At 42.8% G+C, this 14,267-nt stretch overlaps 1 protein-coding gene across 2 annotated transcripts in view; it reads right to left on the reverse strand.

The window, feature by feature from the left end:
- Positions 1–14,267, reverse strand: part of COMP (cartilage oligomeric matrix protein) — a 162,524-nt gene that overhangs the window by 129,929 nt on the left and 18,328 nt on the right. The window contains exon 1 of one of the 2 annotated variants that reach the window (XM_068233918.1): positions 8,613–8,713. The exons of the other annotated variant lie outside the window; for it this stretch is intronic. Coding sequence (XP_068090019.1) covers positions 8,613–8,679 — 67 coding nt within the window. The 5' untranslated portion in view covers positions 8,680–8,713. Of the gene's footprint in view, positions 1–8,612; positions 8,714–14,267 lie in introns of those variants that run through there. 2 annotated transcript variants of the gene reach the window in all.

A 14,267-nucleotide genomic window follows, 5' to 3' on the forward strand; every position in this document is an offset into this window, starting at 1 on the left:
GTTACAGGACAGGGATTATGATACTGGAAAGTCATGCTTTCTGGAGATACATAAAACACATTGCGGAATTCCACATAATGATCTCATGGAGGACACTGTAGGCGTTCTGCAATGTTAGCACCTTGTTCAACTGGTAAGCCATTATAAAACACTTTGTACCTAGATCAATGGAAAAGGTCCTAATAATTTCTTTGTAATTTTATAAAATTAAGAGGTACAGACACAGAAGTATGATGTAAATGTATGTCTTGAGAGCTTTTCTTGAGATAAATTAAAAAATATGAGCAAGTGCATTGCAAAATAATATTATGTACATACACACATGGAATCAGAGCATCTGTAATACACTTCCATTTATTACACTTAAAGTTAATATTCCAATGCCATCTTTGTGGCAACATTCATATTGCCCAATTAAGCAAATCTATGCAGGTGACATACCTATTCCTATAACAATGATGTGGTATACCTTAAGATTATCTAAATATAGTCAATACTTTTTAAGGCCCCTACACCTTTATTATTATCATTTTTTTTTTATAAAGCTCCAATATCTCTCGTAGCACTGTACAATCTACAAAAACACACAATAATAGGGAACATAAATACATGAGCAGTACAACATACTGTACAATCAAGACAACTAGAGATACAAGTACAGATATATACAATTGATGTGTAGTTTGAAAAACATCACCAATACTGATAGATATTTATTTGATAAATGCACAGAAACAGATAACACAAGGGAGCGGTGCCCGCCCTTGGGAGCTTACAATCTGTTTTACGACTTGCACACAAATCCCTCACCTTCACCTAAAGCTACCCATACACTATGTCGATTTCCCGTTGATATACAGCAGATTCGATCACTGTGATCGAATCTGCTGTGAAATTGATAATGCAAATGTTGACCGATTTCCATCCACAATCAATCGATCCGTCCCGACGAAAAATTTTGCTCGATCGTGGGTGGGTCGGGAGCACATCGTTAGCGGCGATCGATTTGGCGGCGACCAACGCAGCATAGAGGCAGCAATACATTACCTGTCTGATGGCACGAGTCCCCGGGCCGTGCGGACACTTTCTCCGGCTGCCCTGTTTCCTCTTCACTTCCTGTCTCCTTCTGTGACAAGCCAAAGTTCAAACAGTACAGCGCCCTCCACCGTTTGTACTTCCACTTGTCACAGAAGGAAACAGGAAGTGAAGAGGAGACAGGCCAGCCAGAGAAAGTGTCAGCACGGACGGGGGACTCCCACCGGTGGACAGGTAATGTATTGCGGCTGGCTAGGGGAGCACATGGGGGGGCGGGGAGCAGGGGGCAGCTCCACAGGTTGTGAGTCAATTTCAAGCTGAAATCAATTCAAAATCTGTGTTCAATGTATGGGCAGCCATTAGATCCCTCCGTGATCAGATTTGATCAGAGAGGGATCTATCTGTTGGTCGATCTGGTGGCAATCGACCAGTGTATGGCTGCCTTAACGTTAACAACCCGTCACGTATACCTAAGACTACCCTCCCTCACCTATGCCTAACAATAACACCCTTCCCACATACAACTAACACTAACCTCCTACTTATACCTAACCAGAGGAGTTATAATTACATTTGCTGGTTTACGAAATTAAAGGAATATTACTTTAATGCTTCACTGATCCCTTGATAAGAAATTAGTATTTTCCTGATTACTAATATTGTGCATTATATTGTTGGGCAGCAAAGAAGCCTAATCAGTAGTACTTTTATTTTGCAGTTCTAGATCTCGGGGTTTAATTTGATAATGCTACCAAATTTTTGAATGGGTTTCCTCCCACATACGTACTTGCAGGTTGACCCCAGACCCGGATTTACATCACAGGAGCCTATAGGCAGAGATGTTCTGGAACCCTAAACTTCGCCCTCCATGAACCCACAACCCCCCGTCGAACCGCACTGCAAGTGTGCTGGCAGACCCAGCTCTTCCTTACCCGTCATAGGTAGCAACAGGTGTCCCTTGGCATTAGGTAGCCAGAGGTACCCTCAGTATTAAGTAGCTAGAGGTTCCCCCATCTGAAGGGAGATCTTGTCAGTGGAATGCCGAGAGCTGGGTGACTAAACTTTCATTTACTCTCCACTCAGGACTTGGCATTGAAAGAAGGGAGGTGCTAGAGGAGGGGAGTGAGCCGCCCCTCCATCATCAGACACCTATAGGCACGTGCCTACAGTGCCTTATGGTAAATTCGGCCCTGGTTGACCCTAGAACATGGCAGGGGTAGCACACACAAAAACTAGCTTACTGAGGCCACTGTAAATGGCTGTAGTAATCCTTAGCTTCCCCATGCACTTTGTATCATACAAGAGAAAAACACAAACACAATTTTACCAAATTTAACTCATTTAACTTTTGATGTGCTATATGTAATACAATTCTCAATATGTAATGATAATGAAATGTTTGATTGGGTGAAAGAATGAAGATCAGTTGTTATCTTTCACATAACTGAATGTTTGTTATGGTTGTGCGACTCAGACACTATGTAAAAGCAAGGATCCGATTCATATACAGAATTTTTGAACTGTGAAATGTATTTTGAATTAATTTATCAGTTTGGTATGTCTGTAGGATGTACACTGAAATAATAGTGGCTGGGAAAAAAATGGCTTATAAAAAATAAATGTGTTTTCCAGTAAATAAAAGAAATCTTGTGTATGTTCTGTTTGAGGAAAGGAGATTCTTATCTAAAATTTTACAGTACGTGGCCCCTTCCATTGGCCCCTCCGTGTGGGACAGTTGTCCACATGTCCTGTATCCTTTAAAATAAATAAATAAATAAATAAAAACAGCACAAAAGCAAAACATTGGTGTTCTTTGGATGATACTCAGTATTTTCCTCCCTCCAAATACAGAAATTCGAGTTGATGCCAAAAAGCTTGATTTTCGTCTCATCTCACCACAGGGTTTATCCCAAGCCATTTTGGAATCACTTACATGTTCACTGGCAAACTTAAGAGACGCCTTTAGATGTGCATTCCAGAGCAAGGATTGCATAGTGCGTAGTGCTTTACTAATGGTGTTCTTTAGTGACTGTGGTCCCAACTGTTTTCATTCTATTAAAGGGACACTATAGCAAAAATTAGGCTACTGGTATAACCCTTGTAGCATGTACCTGATAGGAAGCGCATCAGATATTAAGCAGTGTTTTTTCTAAAAATGTTAGCTAGAAAGGTAGTCAGAATATTTAGAGATCCTGTCCATCGCTTAGCAGGCATAGCATGTCTGTCCCCTCTACTCATTTGGGCTTTGCTAATAGTTGATCTCTCCTCTCTCCCCGTTCAAGCAGTAACCAATGTTCTAATGCAGGCTCAGGCTTAGGAGGTGCTGCTATGTGCTGTGTTATGCGAAGGGAAATTTCATATATAAATAGACAGCTACATTTCTTGCTGAGAACAAGTTTTGAACTCCTAGACTTCTGCTCCAAAGACGTGGGCATTACCTCTGCACAAGCAGGCTTGCCCATTAGAGGAGGAACAAATGTTTTCTCAGCCTACATACTGGACTCCTGACCACTAAATAAATGGAGGTATGTATTGCCAGCCAGAGATTTTTGTTGCAACAGTCCAGCAACCACTACCCAAACGTTCTTCCTGCTCCCTTGACATTGATTAAATATGTGCCAGCCGCCTGAAACATGAATCTTGATTTTACCATTCTCACTCACAGGTCAACATCCCAGTGACACTTAATGCTGATGCAGTACTTACTAAAAAAGTGACCTGCGTGCTGACGTGCCATAATGTCCTCAGTTGCAGATACCCTCTAAGCGCAAAAAACAAACTGTCTAGTTATCCTCCAGGGGTAGCATGCATGACAAGAACCCCTTTTAGCAGCACATAGATTTTCCAGCAATTAAGGAAACAATTTAAGTACCAGCAAGCTGAGAGTGGTGTCAAGGGCAATGTTATCTTAACTTGATAACCCTTTTCCCAAACACTTAAAGTGCCCTCTAATGGTACAATCTCCTGAGTAATCGACCATACAATCAATCAAATTTGGTACAAATAATGTTGCAGATCGATGACAAACAATAGTTCTATCGATTGTTCTGCCAATTCAAATATTGGAATGTTTCCTTTAGCCTGGTTGGAGCTCTTACAATATTAGCCTCTTTTGGTGGGCCTGGTTGATCATTTCCAATCGGATCAAACAGTAAATCATTGTGGAAATTGTACCATCAGTGGGCACCCTTACAGGTATCAGCCACCACATGTTTCATCGTGCAAACATGACCTGCACATTGTTTATAAAAATTTGCCCATGAATATCTGCAGAAAAATAGTCTATACATTATCACAAATAACCAAAATAAACCACAGTCTAAAATAAAAAGGATTAAAATGTACCCGAGGTGACATGTGACATGATGAGATAAACATGTTTCTGTACAGTGCAAAACATATTAATAGCCAGGTTGTTTTACTTATTTTATTTTTCTGCCCGAAATAATTAATTTTTGGCATGGAAGTGACTGCTACCGTCTTGTTGGTACCTTGTTGGGAATTTAGGAAACATCAGTCTTAAGCAAATTACAGCCATAAAAGTTTTCCTGGCAGAATATATAGGTAGAAAAAAAAAAAAAAAACAACAATGTTTTGTAAAAAATAATACCTTTTAATGGCTAACTGATAGAGTTAAATGATGCAAGCTTTAACTCTATCAGTTAGCCATTAAAAGGTATTATTTTTTACAAAATGTTGTTTTTTTCTACCTATATAATTTGTTTGGCTAACACGGTACAGAAACTTTTTTGCTACCTGGCAGAATACAACTTCTGAGAGCAGAGGGAAATAGGAAAAGGTTAATAGTTCATGTATTTTCATTTAGGGGTACTTTAATAGGATGCCAATGAGCATAGACAACAAAACATTAATTCTACTTTGTAAATATTTAAATATAAAATACAACCATGGGATATCTAAAAAAAAAAGGTTAATATTAGGAGTAGGCAGATAAATACAATTGTTTATCTCATCGGTTTATTTTCACCTCGGGTTCTCTTAATAAGGGGCCTAGTGTCATCGGTCTCTTCTATCTGTTGATTGATGGTGCTTTAGTCCCCAGCCTTTTACTTCAGGCTCCAGTTGCCATCCCATGTTTTTGGAGTTCCAGCCTGATGACATCATCAGTCTGGGACCACAGATACATGGTTGCAGGAAGTTGATAGGTACACTAGACAATGAAGCACAAGAAATCAGAAACTGCAAACATAAAGCTTGCCAAGCAGTTGCCAAGATATGCTTCCATTGGCATGGTACAACGCAAGCTCTGTATGAGAGGGCTAGGGTGCCACCCTAATCAACGGGTCATGACTTTAGGCCTATTTTTTTGCATATATTTTTGATATTATCATTTGCCGTAGGTGATGTAGTTATGCATTTAAGTATACTATTTACCATCCATAAGCAGATGGCACAGGTGAAAGATTTAACAAGATGCTAAAACAGATTTTAGGAAAGTAGTTGATAAAAAATTTAAAAACTGTGACGTCCTTAACTCATTTAGTTATTGGTGTGAGTTCATAGACCTCCACATTTGCCTGTTTCCTGGGAGACATCTAAGAAGGCTGTAAGATATTGATAGGAAAACCTGGGAAGGTAGAAGTACTGCTCACTGATGTAGCATTAATCATGTCATATGCAGGATAGAATTGCACAGGTGATGTCTTCTATGAAGGAACATCTATGCATACTCGCCTGCTGATTGAGTTCTTGTCCTGGTCCTCACACTAGAAAACCTCGATCTCTATGAAGCAGGGGTGTTACTATAGGGGGCACACATTTGTGAGGGGTCCCCAACCACTAACCTTCCCTCCCTCTGATACAGGGGACATACTCCAGATCAGTTTTCATGGCTACATTTGTGATGGGTGTGAGGATCATGACGGCCGCCCTTGTTTTATGACACTTGTAAGATGGGCCCCTGGCTGTGCGGGTCTTTAAGAAAGATGTGTGAAAATTGGGGAGCCCATGAAAGTTTTGCTGGGGGGGGGGGGAGGGGAGGAATGATTTGTAGTTGCACCTCTCTATGAAGAACTGAATAGTCTCAGTGAGGTGCATTATCAGTTAGACAGGAAGACAGACCCTAGTGGAAACATACCATGTTAGTTCACTGAAACTTGGGTCACACCCCCTATCCTCTTACTGCTAAATATAATATGGTATATTTATAATTGAATATGGAGTTGACTTTAGAGAAAACTATAGGCAGATTGTTGTCTGTGTATACACTAAGAATATTGTCCCTTGCTTCCTGTTTTTGGTGGTGGTGTCATCTGTTCAGTGCGTCTATACTGAGGAGATTCTCCATTACTTCCTGTTCTTGGTGATTTTTTTCTGTCCTCTCTGCATTGCATCTACACTGAGGAGATTCTCCATTACTTCTTGTTCTTGGTGATTTTTTTCTGTCCTCTCTGCATTGCATCTACACTGAGGAGATTCTCCATTACTTCCTGTTCTTGATGATTCTCTCATCTGTACAGGAAGTGGGTATATTTTTGATCTTCTAACACTTCCCTATGCTATTATGGCGAGAGCTCACTTCTGTGTTCACACTAGAGAAAGTTGATCTCACTGTCATCTGTGGCAGTGCCTCCAATTGGAACAAAATTATGCATAAAAACCTGACATTCTGAGCTTTCCCAACACTACCCAAAGTTGAAAGTTTTTTTTGTCAGTGTTCTACTGAAGGGTCATACACATGCTCAACAAAAGTCTTTTAAATGCACGATTATCAAACAACTTGAAGAAGCTGGACAACTTTTATCAAGCAAAGTTGATTTACTTTTGTCAAGACAACAAGGTGATATCACTGTTGGATTGACCTGAGCTGCGTCTTATCAGTCATTGGTCATCTCTTATCAGTGATAACGCCTTGTCATCTTGACAAGTTGTCCAACTTTACTTGACAAAAGTTGTCCAGCATCTTCAAGTTGTTTGATAATCATGCATTTAAAAGACTTTTGTTGAGGGTGTGTATGTGGCTTAAAAGCAAAATCTAATTACAAACAACATGAAGAGATCAGTTTTAGGTCATGCACAGATGAGCTGATCACCAGTGGCGTAACTAGGGAACTTGGGGCTCCGGTACAAGTTTTATATGGGGCCCCAAGCACTCTATTGATATGAAGCCCAAAAATCTACCAAGGACAGCTATTCATTACCAACATAGCACCAATGAAAAGTTAATAAGTTGGATGAAGGAGGGCCCCTAGTGGGCCCCTCTAGTCCAAGGGCTTCCGTGCAGTCGCAACCTCTGCATCCCCTGTTGCTACGCCACTGTTGATCGCGTTTATGATGCAGGTGAATCACGGTTGCATTGTTGGTTTCATAATGCTGCATATTGTATTCTGATATTGTTGGTTTCATAATGCTGCATATTGTATTCTGATACATCTGGAAAACTCTTTTCAACCATTGTGTGAATGCACCACAACCTAGGGGTACACTACCTTAACGTCAGGACAATTTCATTTTCAAACTTGGTGACATGCCTCTATTGTTACTTAAACTAAACCACTTCACTCAACAGCAACAGTTACCTCTAGTAGCAGACAATAGAGAACAGGGGGATGTAAATGTGGCACCCAGAGACTACAGGTATTACTTCCAAGCAGTAACACTGAGGCTAGGTTCACAGTGGTAAGTCACATAGGGCCATATGCAATTCACTCTTTCACCTGTGTTTTCTCCTAGGTGATATTTTTAAACTTGTCGATAAAATGCCTTTTAAGCCCCCAGAAGGCAAGAGAATTATTAAAATAATTTTGATAGTACTTTTCCACCAACTTTTTGGTGCTTTTTTAGTTGAAAAGTACTGGAAAGTTATTTAAAATCAAAGATGAAAAATTATCTCCTAGGAGAAAACTCAGGTGAAAAAGTGAATTGCATATGGCCCATAATCTGTTATAATGAGTGTGAACTGCAATGGAGACTGGACATAGGCTTTAGGGCCTTTTTCCACTAGCCTGCGATTTGCGATTTGCTTCTGATCGCAAATCGCAAGGTACATTAAACTAATGGAAACTGCAGCAGCAATTTCCATTAGTGCGATCCGATTGCGATGCGTTTTTTGTCAAAGCGCAATCGTCGTCCTGCCGCGTTTTGTATGCGATTGAGCTGGACTATAATGAGTATAGTAGCTCAATCGCAATTGCAATCGCATGGTGGAAATTGAAACGCGATTGCAATCGGAATCGCGATCGCAATCACGATCGCATTTCATAGTGGAAAAGAGCCCTTAATACAAAGCCTGCATGCAGCGAGTTAGAATAACGTGATCCAATGCAGTACTATACTGTGAACAGCCCCATAGGAGTGTATGAGATGACATGCAGAATTATTCTGCAACAAAACTGAGCACTGTGAACTAGCCCGAAAAGAAGCAAAATTATTTTAATTTGTCCTGTCTATAAACTGTGCTGTGGAAAAAATATCAACCTATTTTGCATACAAACCAATACTTGTGGTATGTATTATATTCTCAATGCCAATTACGTAGAACATGCAGCTAAATGAAGAAATTAATAATATATTCAGATCTTTAGTTCATTCAATACATGAAAAAAAATGACACATACCTTTCCCAGAAAACTGACAGTATCCATAAAAATTATGAAAAGCTAAAATGAATATTAGTGGAATCATTGTGAGCTATCCAACATGGAACAGTCGATTGCCTCTCTTACACAGAGTCAGATTGGTTCTGCTTTTAAAGTTTCAGTCATTCCCCTGGTAAAGCCTTTTTTTTCACTTGGAAGAAAGTCAAGTTTGGCTTGAGTTTTAAACCATCAATCCAGCATCCTTCCTTTCCAAACATCCACTGCTCTTTGCAGAGTGAAAAAATAAAGCTCATATTGACAGTGTGGTGTTCTATGGCGTACGTTAAAAAGGGGCGCTGGGAAAAAAGAGCGCGGGGTTTTAAACGATAAGCATGGATAATGTTTAAAAATGTATTGTACTGTATTTCGTTTAAAATTAATGTTTTATAAAGTTATAAATCATTAAATAATGTGCATTAAATGGGCAATTGTAAAAACGTTAATCTTTCGTTTAAATAGTGAAACGTATAATAACGTTTAAAAAACGTTAGACCCCCCTGTTAGTGCCTAAACCTAAGACCCCCCTGTTGGTGCCTAAACCTAAGACCCCCCTGTTGGTGCCTAAACCTAAGACCCCCCTGTTGGTGCCTAAACCTAAGACCCCCTGTTGGTGCCTAAACCTAAGACCCCCCTGTTGGTGCCTAAACCTAAGACCCCCTGTTGGTGCCTAAACCTAAGACCCCCCTGTTGGTGCCTAAACCTAAGACCCCCCTGTTGGTGCCTAAACCTAAGACCCCCCTGTTGGTGCCTAAACCTAAGACCCCCCTGTTGGTGCCTAAACCTAAGACCCCCCTGTTGGTGCCTAAACCTAAGACACCCCTGTTGGTGCCTAAACCTAAGACCCTCCTTAGTGCTCACTGTATTGTGTGTAGAATAATGTTTTAAAAACAGTAAGGGATAAAATATATTACAATTTACATTACGTACTGATCGCTTTGTTTCGTGAATAATAATGTTTTACAAACAGTAAGGGATAACATTTAAAATAATGTTTTATTGAAATAAGAAACGTAAATCATCACAAGCAGTTTTAAAACATAAAAAATCTTCGGGCGCCGTTGGAAAACGTTATTATTCTTGGGCGCCCTTTTTTCCTGTTCGGCGCCCAGTAAACGATAATTATTATAGGAGTGAATGGCGGCGCCCGATTTGTCCACTAGCCTCCTGCTCCCTTTTTTACTGTTACCTGTTCTATGTACCACACTGCACATGTTAGTATACTACTACAACTACTATTACTTCCACTAGGAATTTATGTAGTGACTGCTGACCTATTCTGCAGTGCTTTACAAATTACATAGTCATGTCCCTAACTGTCCCTACAGTTTGGAGGGAACCAATTAGCATATCAGTACGTTTTTGGCACAAGGGATAAAACCAGAACACCCAGAAAAAACTCGGCTTCAAAGATGGAACTGTAGTGTTATAAGCAGGTATGTAACTTAAGTGCCCTGGTCCCCCAGCAAGATTATTGAGGGGCTCCATGCACACAAACCCAAGTCGACTGCCTAGTAGTGGCCAGTTGATTCCGCCCCCTACCCCCTCATGCAGAGAAGCTCAGGGAGCAAGGTAGCTCTGTTATTTTTACAGAGTCCATGCTGACTTGCCAAAAGCCTCAGCGCTGTATGCTGACATCCAGCGGCTCCCAATCACGCCATGCGTTAGTAGGATGTCAGCATAGAGCACAGGGCTCCCTGCAAGAAGGGGAGAACAGAGACAGCAAGGACTCCCTGCACTATTCTGCTCTAGAGGGGGACAGAGGAGGAGCCCCAGCCCCCCACCAGCAGCAGCCCCTGGGCTATTGTTACACCACTGGCTACAAGGCAAGAGTGCTATCCACTTTGTCACTCCTACTACTACTGCTGCTGCTACTACTTCTGCTGCCACTGATACGACTACTACTACTATTAAGTTGCTGCTGCTATTACTGCTGCTGCTGCTGCTGCTATTATTATTCTTATTATTGATTTATAAAGTGTGCCAACATCTTATGTGGCTCTGTACAAAGTAAGAAACAAATATGAGGTGCATAATAATACAGACAATGGTATACACCAATATACAAGATACAGAATTGGTACAAAATACAGAATTGGTAATTACAGTGACAAAAGTAACATGAATCATTTATGTAACAAATTCCAAGACACAAAAGGGTGACAGTGCTACTAATAATGCTGCTGCCACTACTGCTACTACTATTAGTATTATACAGCTACTCAAGTTTCCACCAAGATTAGGGAAAACCAGTGGATTACCTTGTATTGGGACCAAAGGGAGGCCCTAAGATTCAAGGGACCGGGTCAAGAAAATTTTGATGCAACTGATGGCAGCCTTGCTGCTGCAGCTATGGCTGCTAGTACTATCAATAATAATGAATCTTATCATTTATTTTAGAAGACTATACAGATTCAGGCATAATTCTGCTGCCTGTAGTTCAGCAGCACTCTATAAATCTATGCACTGAGCAGGATTGTTAAAACATCTATAGATTCCATCAACAATTCAGTGACATGAAGACTGTAGCTTTGTTATGTAATTCTTCAGAGCTTCCCATGAGATTTTACAACACCCACATAAACCTTTTATCATTCCAGAGAGAAACAAAGTGCTTTCTTGCTGCATAAATACCTTGCCATTTCCACAGGTCTACTTCTTGAGGAAATGTAGATTTCAGAGCAGATTGTTTCATGTTGTGATATGAGTTGGTTATTTCTCAGCAGGAAAACTTAAAGTGAACTTTTCAGGTGTATAAAAACATTTAAATTGGAATTCCACATTCATATTACAATTGCCATCAACATAGATTGGTTCTGCACAGTTCCTTGCAATTTAATATTATTCAGATTATCTTTCCATTTTAGTTTACAGCCAGTTAAGTACTTTCAAAACCTACAGTAAGCTCAAATGACACCTTTTTGCCACTTTGACAACAAAACTTTCTTTGTTTTGTGTGGGGAATTGTTCCCATGAGACTATGTCCAGTAACTCCTACCTTTGAAAGAGAGTCTGAAGCAATTTAGAATACCTGTTTTTATCCAGCAGGCAGCTTCAGCATTACAATGTAAACTGATTTGCTGCATCCCCGCAGTAGAACAACGTCTTATCCCCATGAAATCCCGGGGCAAAAATCCACGACTTTCCAGGTCGTGGATTTTGCTGCCCAGGGGAGGCAGAGCTTTGCGCTGTAGCTCTGCCTCTAGTCCAGTCAATCTCCGATGATTTCCGCCTCTCCCCGCCCCTCTCAATGAAAGAAGACAGAAGGGGCTAGGAGAGGTGGAGATCGGCAGAGATCAGGGCAGTCATCAGGGGGGGGACAACTGACACTGCAGTGAGGGGCCCCGGGCCCCCCCAAAGTGCTGGAAGGGCCACATGTGCTGGCTCTGGGCCTGTGACTCACTAACCAGCACAACACGTTCCAGCACTGAGAGAAGAGTGACATCAGCGCTTGAACATGGGGAGCAGATGAGTGAGCCCGCTACAGCGGACTTTCTATACTGGGGCACCACCTATATCTGGCTACAGGCTACCTATACTGGGGCACCACCTATACCTGGCTACCTATACTGGGGCACAACCTATACTTGGCTACCTTTACTGAGGGCACCACCTGTATCTGGCTACCTATACTGGGACACCACCTATACTTTGCTACTTATACTGGGGCATCTATAGCTTGCTACCTAGACTGAGGGCACCTGTACCTGACTAACCTATACTGGTGCTCCACCCATACCAGGCTACCTATACCGGGGCACCACCTATAGTTGAATACCTATACTGGGGCACCTATACCTTGATGGCCTATACTGGGGCACCAGCTATAGCAGGCTACCTATACTGGGGCACCACCTATAGCTGGCTACTTATACTTGGGGAACCTATACCTGGCTACCTATACTGGGGGTACCTATGCCTGGATACCTATACTGGGGGCACCTATACCTGGCTAGGGCAGGGGGACAAGCTGAGACAGAAGGGGACAAGAGGTAACACAGGGGATAAAAGAGGCACGGGGGAAGAGAGGCGGACAAAAAGAGGCACAGGGAGAAAAGAGATGAGATGGGAACATGAGGTCACACAGAGGGACAAAAAAAGAGTCACAAACTGAGATGAGACACGTGGACAAAAGAGGGACAGGAAGAAAAGAGGGGGACAAAAGAGAACGGATAAAGGATAAGAGCGGACCTACAAGTCCCTATCTCATTTGTTAACCAGGGACTACCTGTATTTTGCTAGTATTTGGCTCCACCCACAACATGCCATAGCCACGCCCACTTTTTGCCACATCACCCTGTGCATGACACTTTCTTTAGTGTCGGAGCCATGCACATTTTTTGCTGCAGCGCACTTCGCACACGGACACAGGAATGGGGTGGCTAGGGGGCGGAAACAGTAACCAGTGGGTGGGCCCAAGGAGGGGGGTCCAGGCCTGATGGTGTGTGAGGGGCCACAAAATTTCTGATGGCGGCCCTGGCGGAGATTGACTGGAGCAGAGGCAGAGCTACTGCACAAAGCTCTGCCTCTACCAGGAAGGAAAGCAGTATTTTGCCTTGGGGATTGCAGGGGGATTAACCTCCTTAGCGGTAACCCCGTGCTGGACACGGGGTAAGCCGCCGGAGGGTGTCGCTCAGGCCCTGCTGGGCCGATTTTCATAATTTTTTTTTTGCTGGACGCAGCTAGCACTTTGCTAGCTGTGCCAGCACCCCGATCGCCGCCGCCGCGCGCCCGATCGCCCCCCCCCAGACCCCTGCGCTGCCTGGCCAATCAGTGCCAGGCAGCGCCAAGGGGTGGATCGGGTCTCCCAATGACGTCCCGACGTCGCTGACATCGGTGACGTCATCCCGCCCCGTCGCCATGGCGACGGGGGAAGCCCTCCAGGAAATCCCGTTCTTTGAACGGGATTTCCTGATCGCCTATCGCCGGAGGCGATCGGCGGGGCTGGGGGGATGCCGCTGAGCAGCGGCTATCATGTAGCGAGCCCTGGGCTCGCTACATGATTTAAAAAAAAAAAAAAAAAAACTGCTGCGCTGCCCTCTGGCGGTATTTTTCATACCGCCAAGGGGGTTAAGACCTCGTTCTGCCGTGTGAATGCGGAAAAACAGTTTGGATTATAATGCTGAAGCTGCCTGCTTAATAAAAACAGGTACAGACTTTCTTTAAAGTGCATCTGAACAGAGAGGCATATGAAGGCTGACATTTATTTATTTCCTTTTAAAACTACTTTAAGACCGCTCACGCCAATGGGCGTGACTGAGGCAGCAGCCCCAGGACCGCCTAACGCCAACTGGCATCAAGTCCTGGGGCTGCACTTTGCAGGAGATCACGCGCAGGCTCTCCTGCTCAGGGGGCGGAGCTCTGCCCCGCCTTCAGTCTCCGAGCAGCGGAGACTGTTAGACGGCGAAACCGCCGTCTAATCATCATGTACAGTGCTGCAATCAGCAGCAGTGCTGTACTGGGGACAGCCGTGTGACACGGCTGTCCCCTCTATGGTGTCAGGAGTGATTAGCTGTCATAGGCTGAAGCCTATGACAGCCAATCACAGGGATTGGCTGGCGTGGGGAGGGAGGGCGGGGATACAAATAAAATAAATTAATTAATAAAAACATTCAAAAAGCATGCATATAAATATTT

This window comes from Hyperolius riggenbachi, chromosome 1, assembly GCF_040937935.1.
Source record: "Hyperolius riggenbachi isolate aHypRig1 chromosome 1, aHypRig1.pri, whole genome shotgun sequence".
NCBI classification, from domain to species: Eukaryota; Metazoa; Chordata; class Amphibia; order Anura; family Hyperoliidae; genus Hyperolius; species Hyperolius riggenbachi.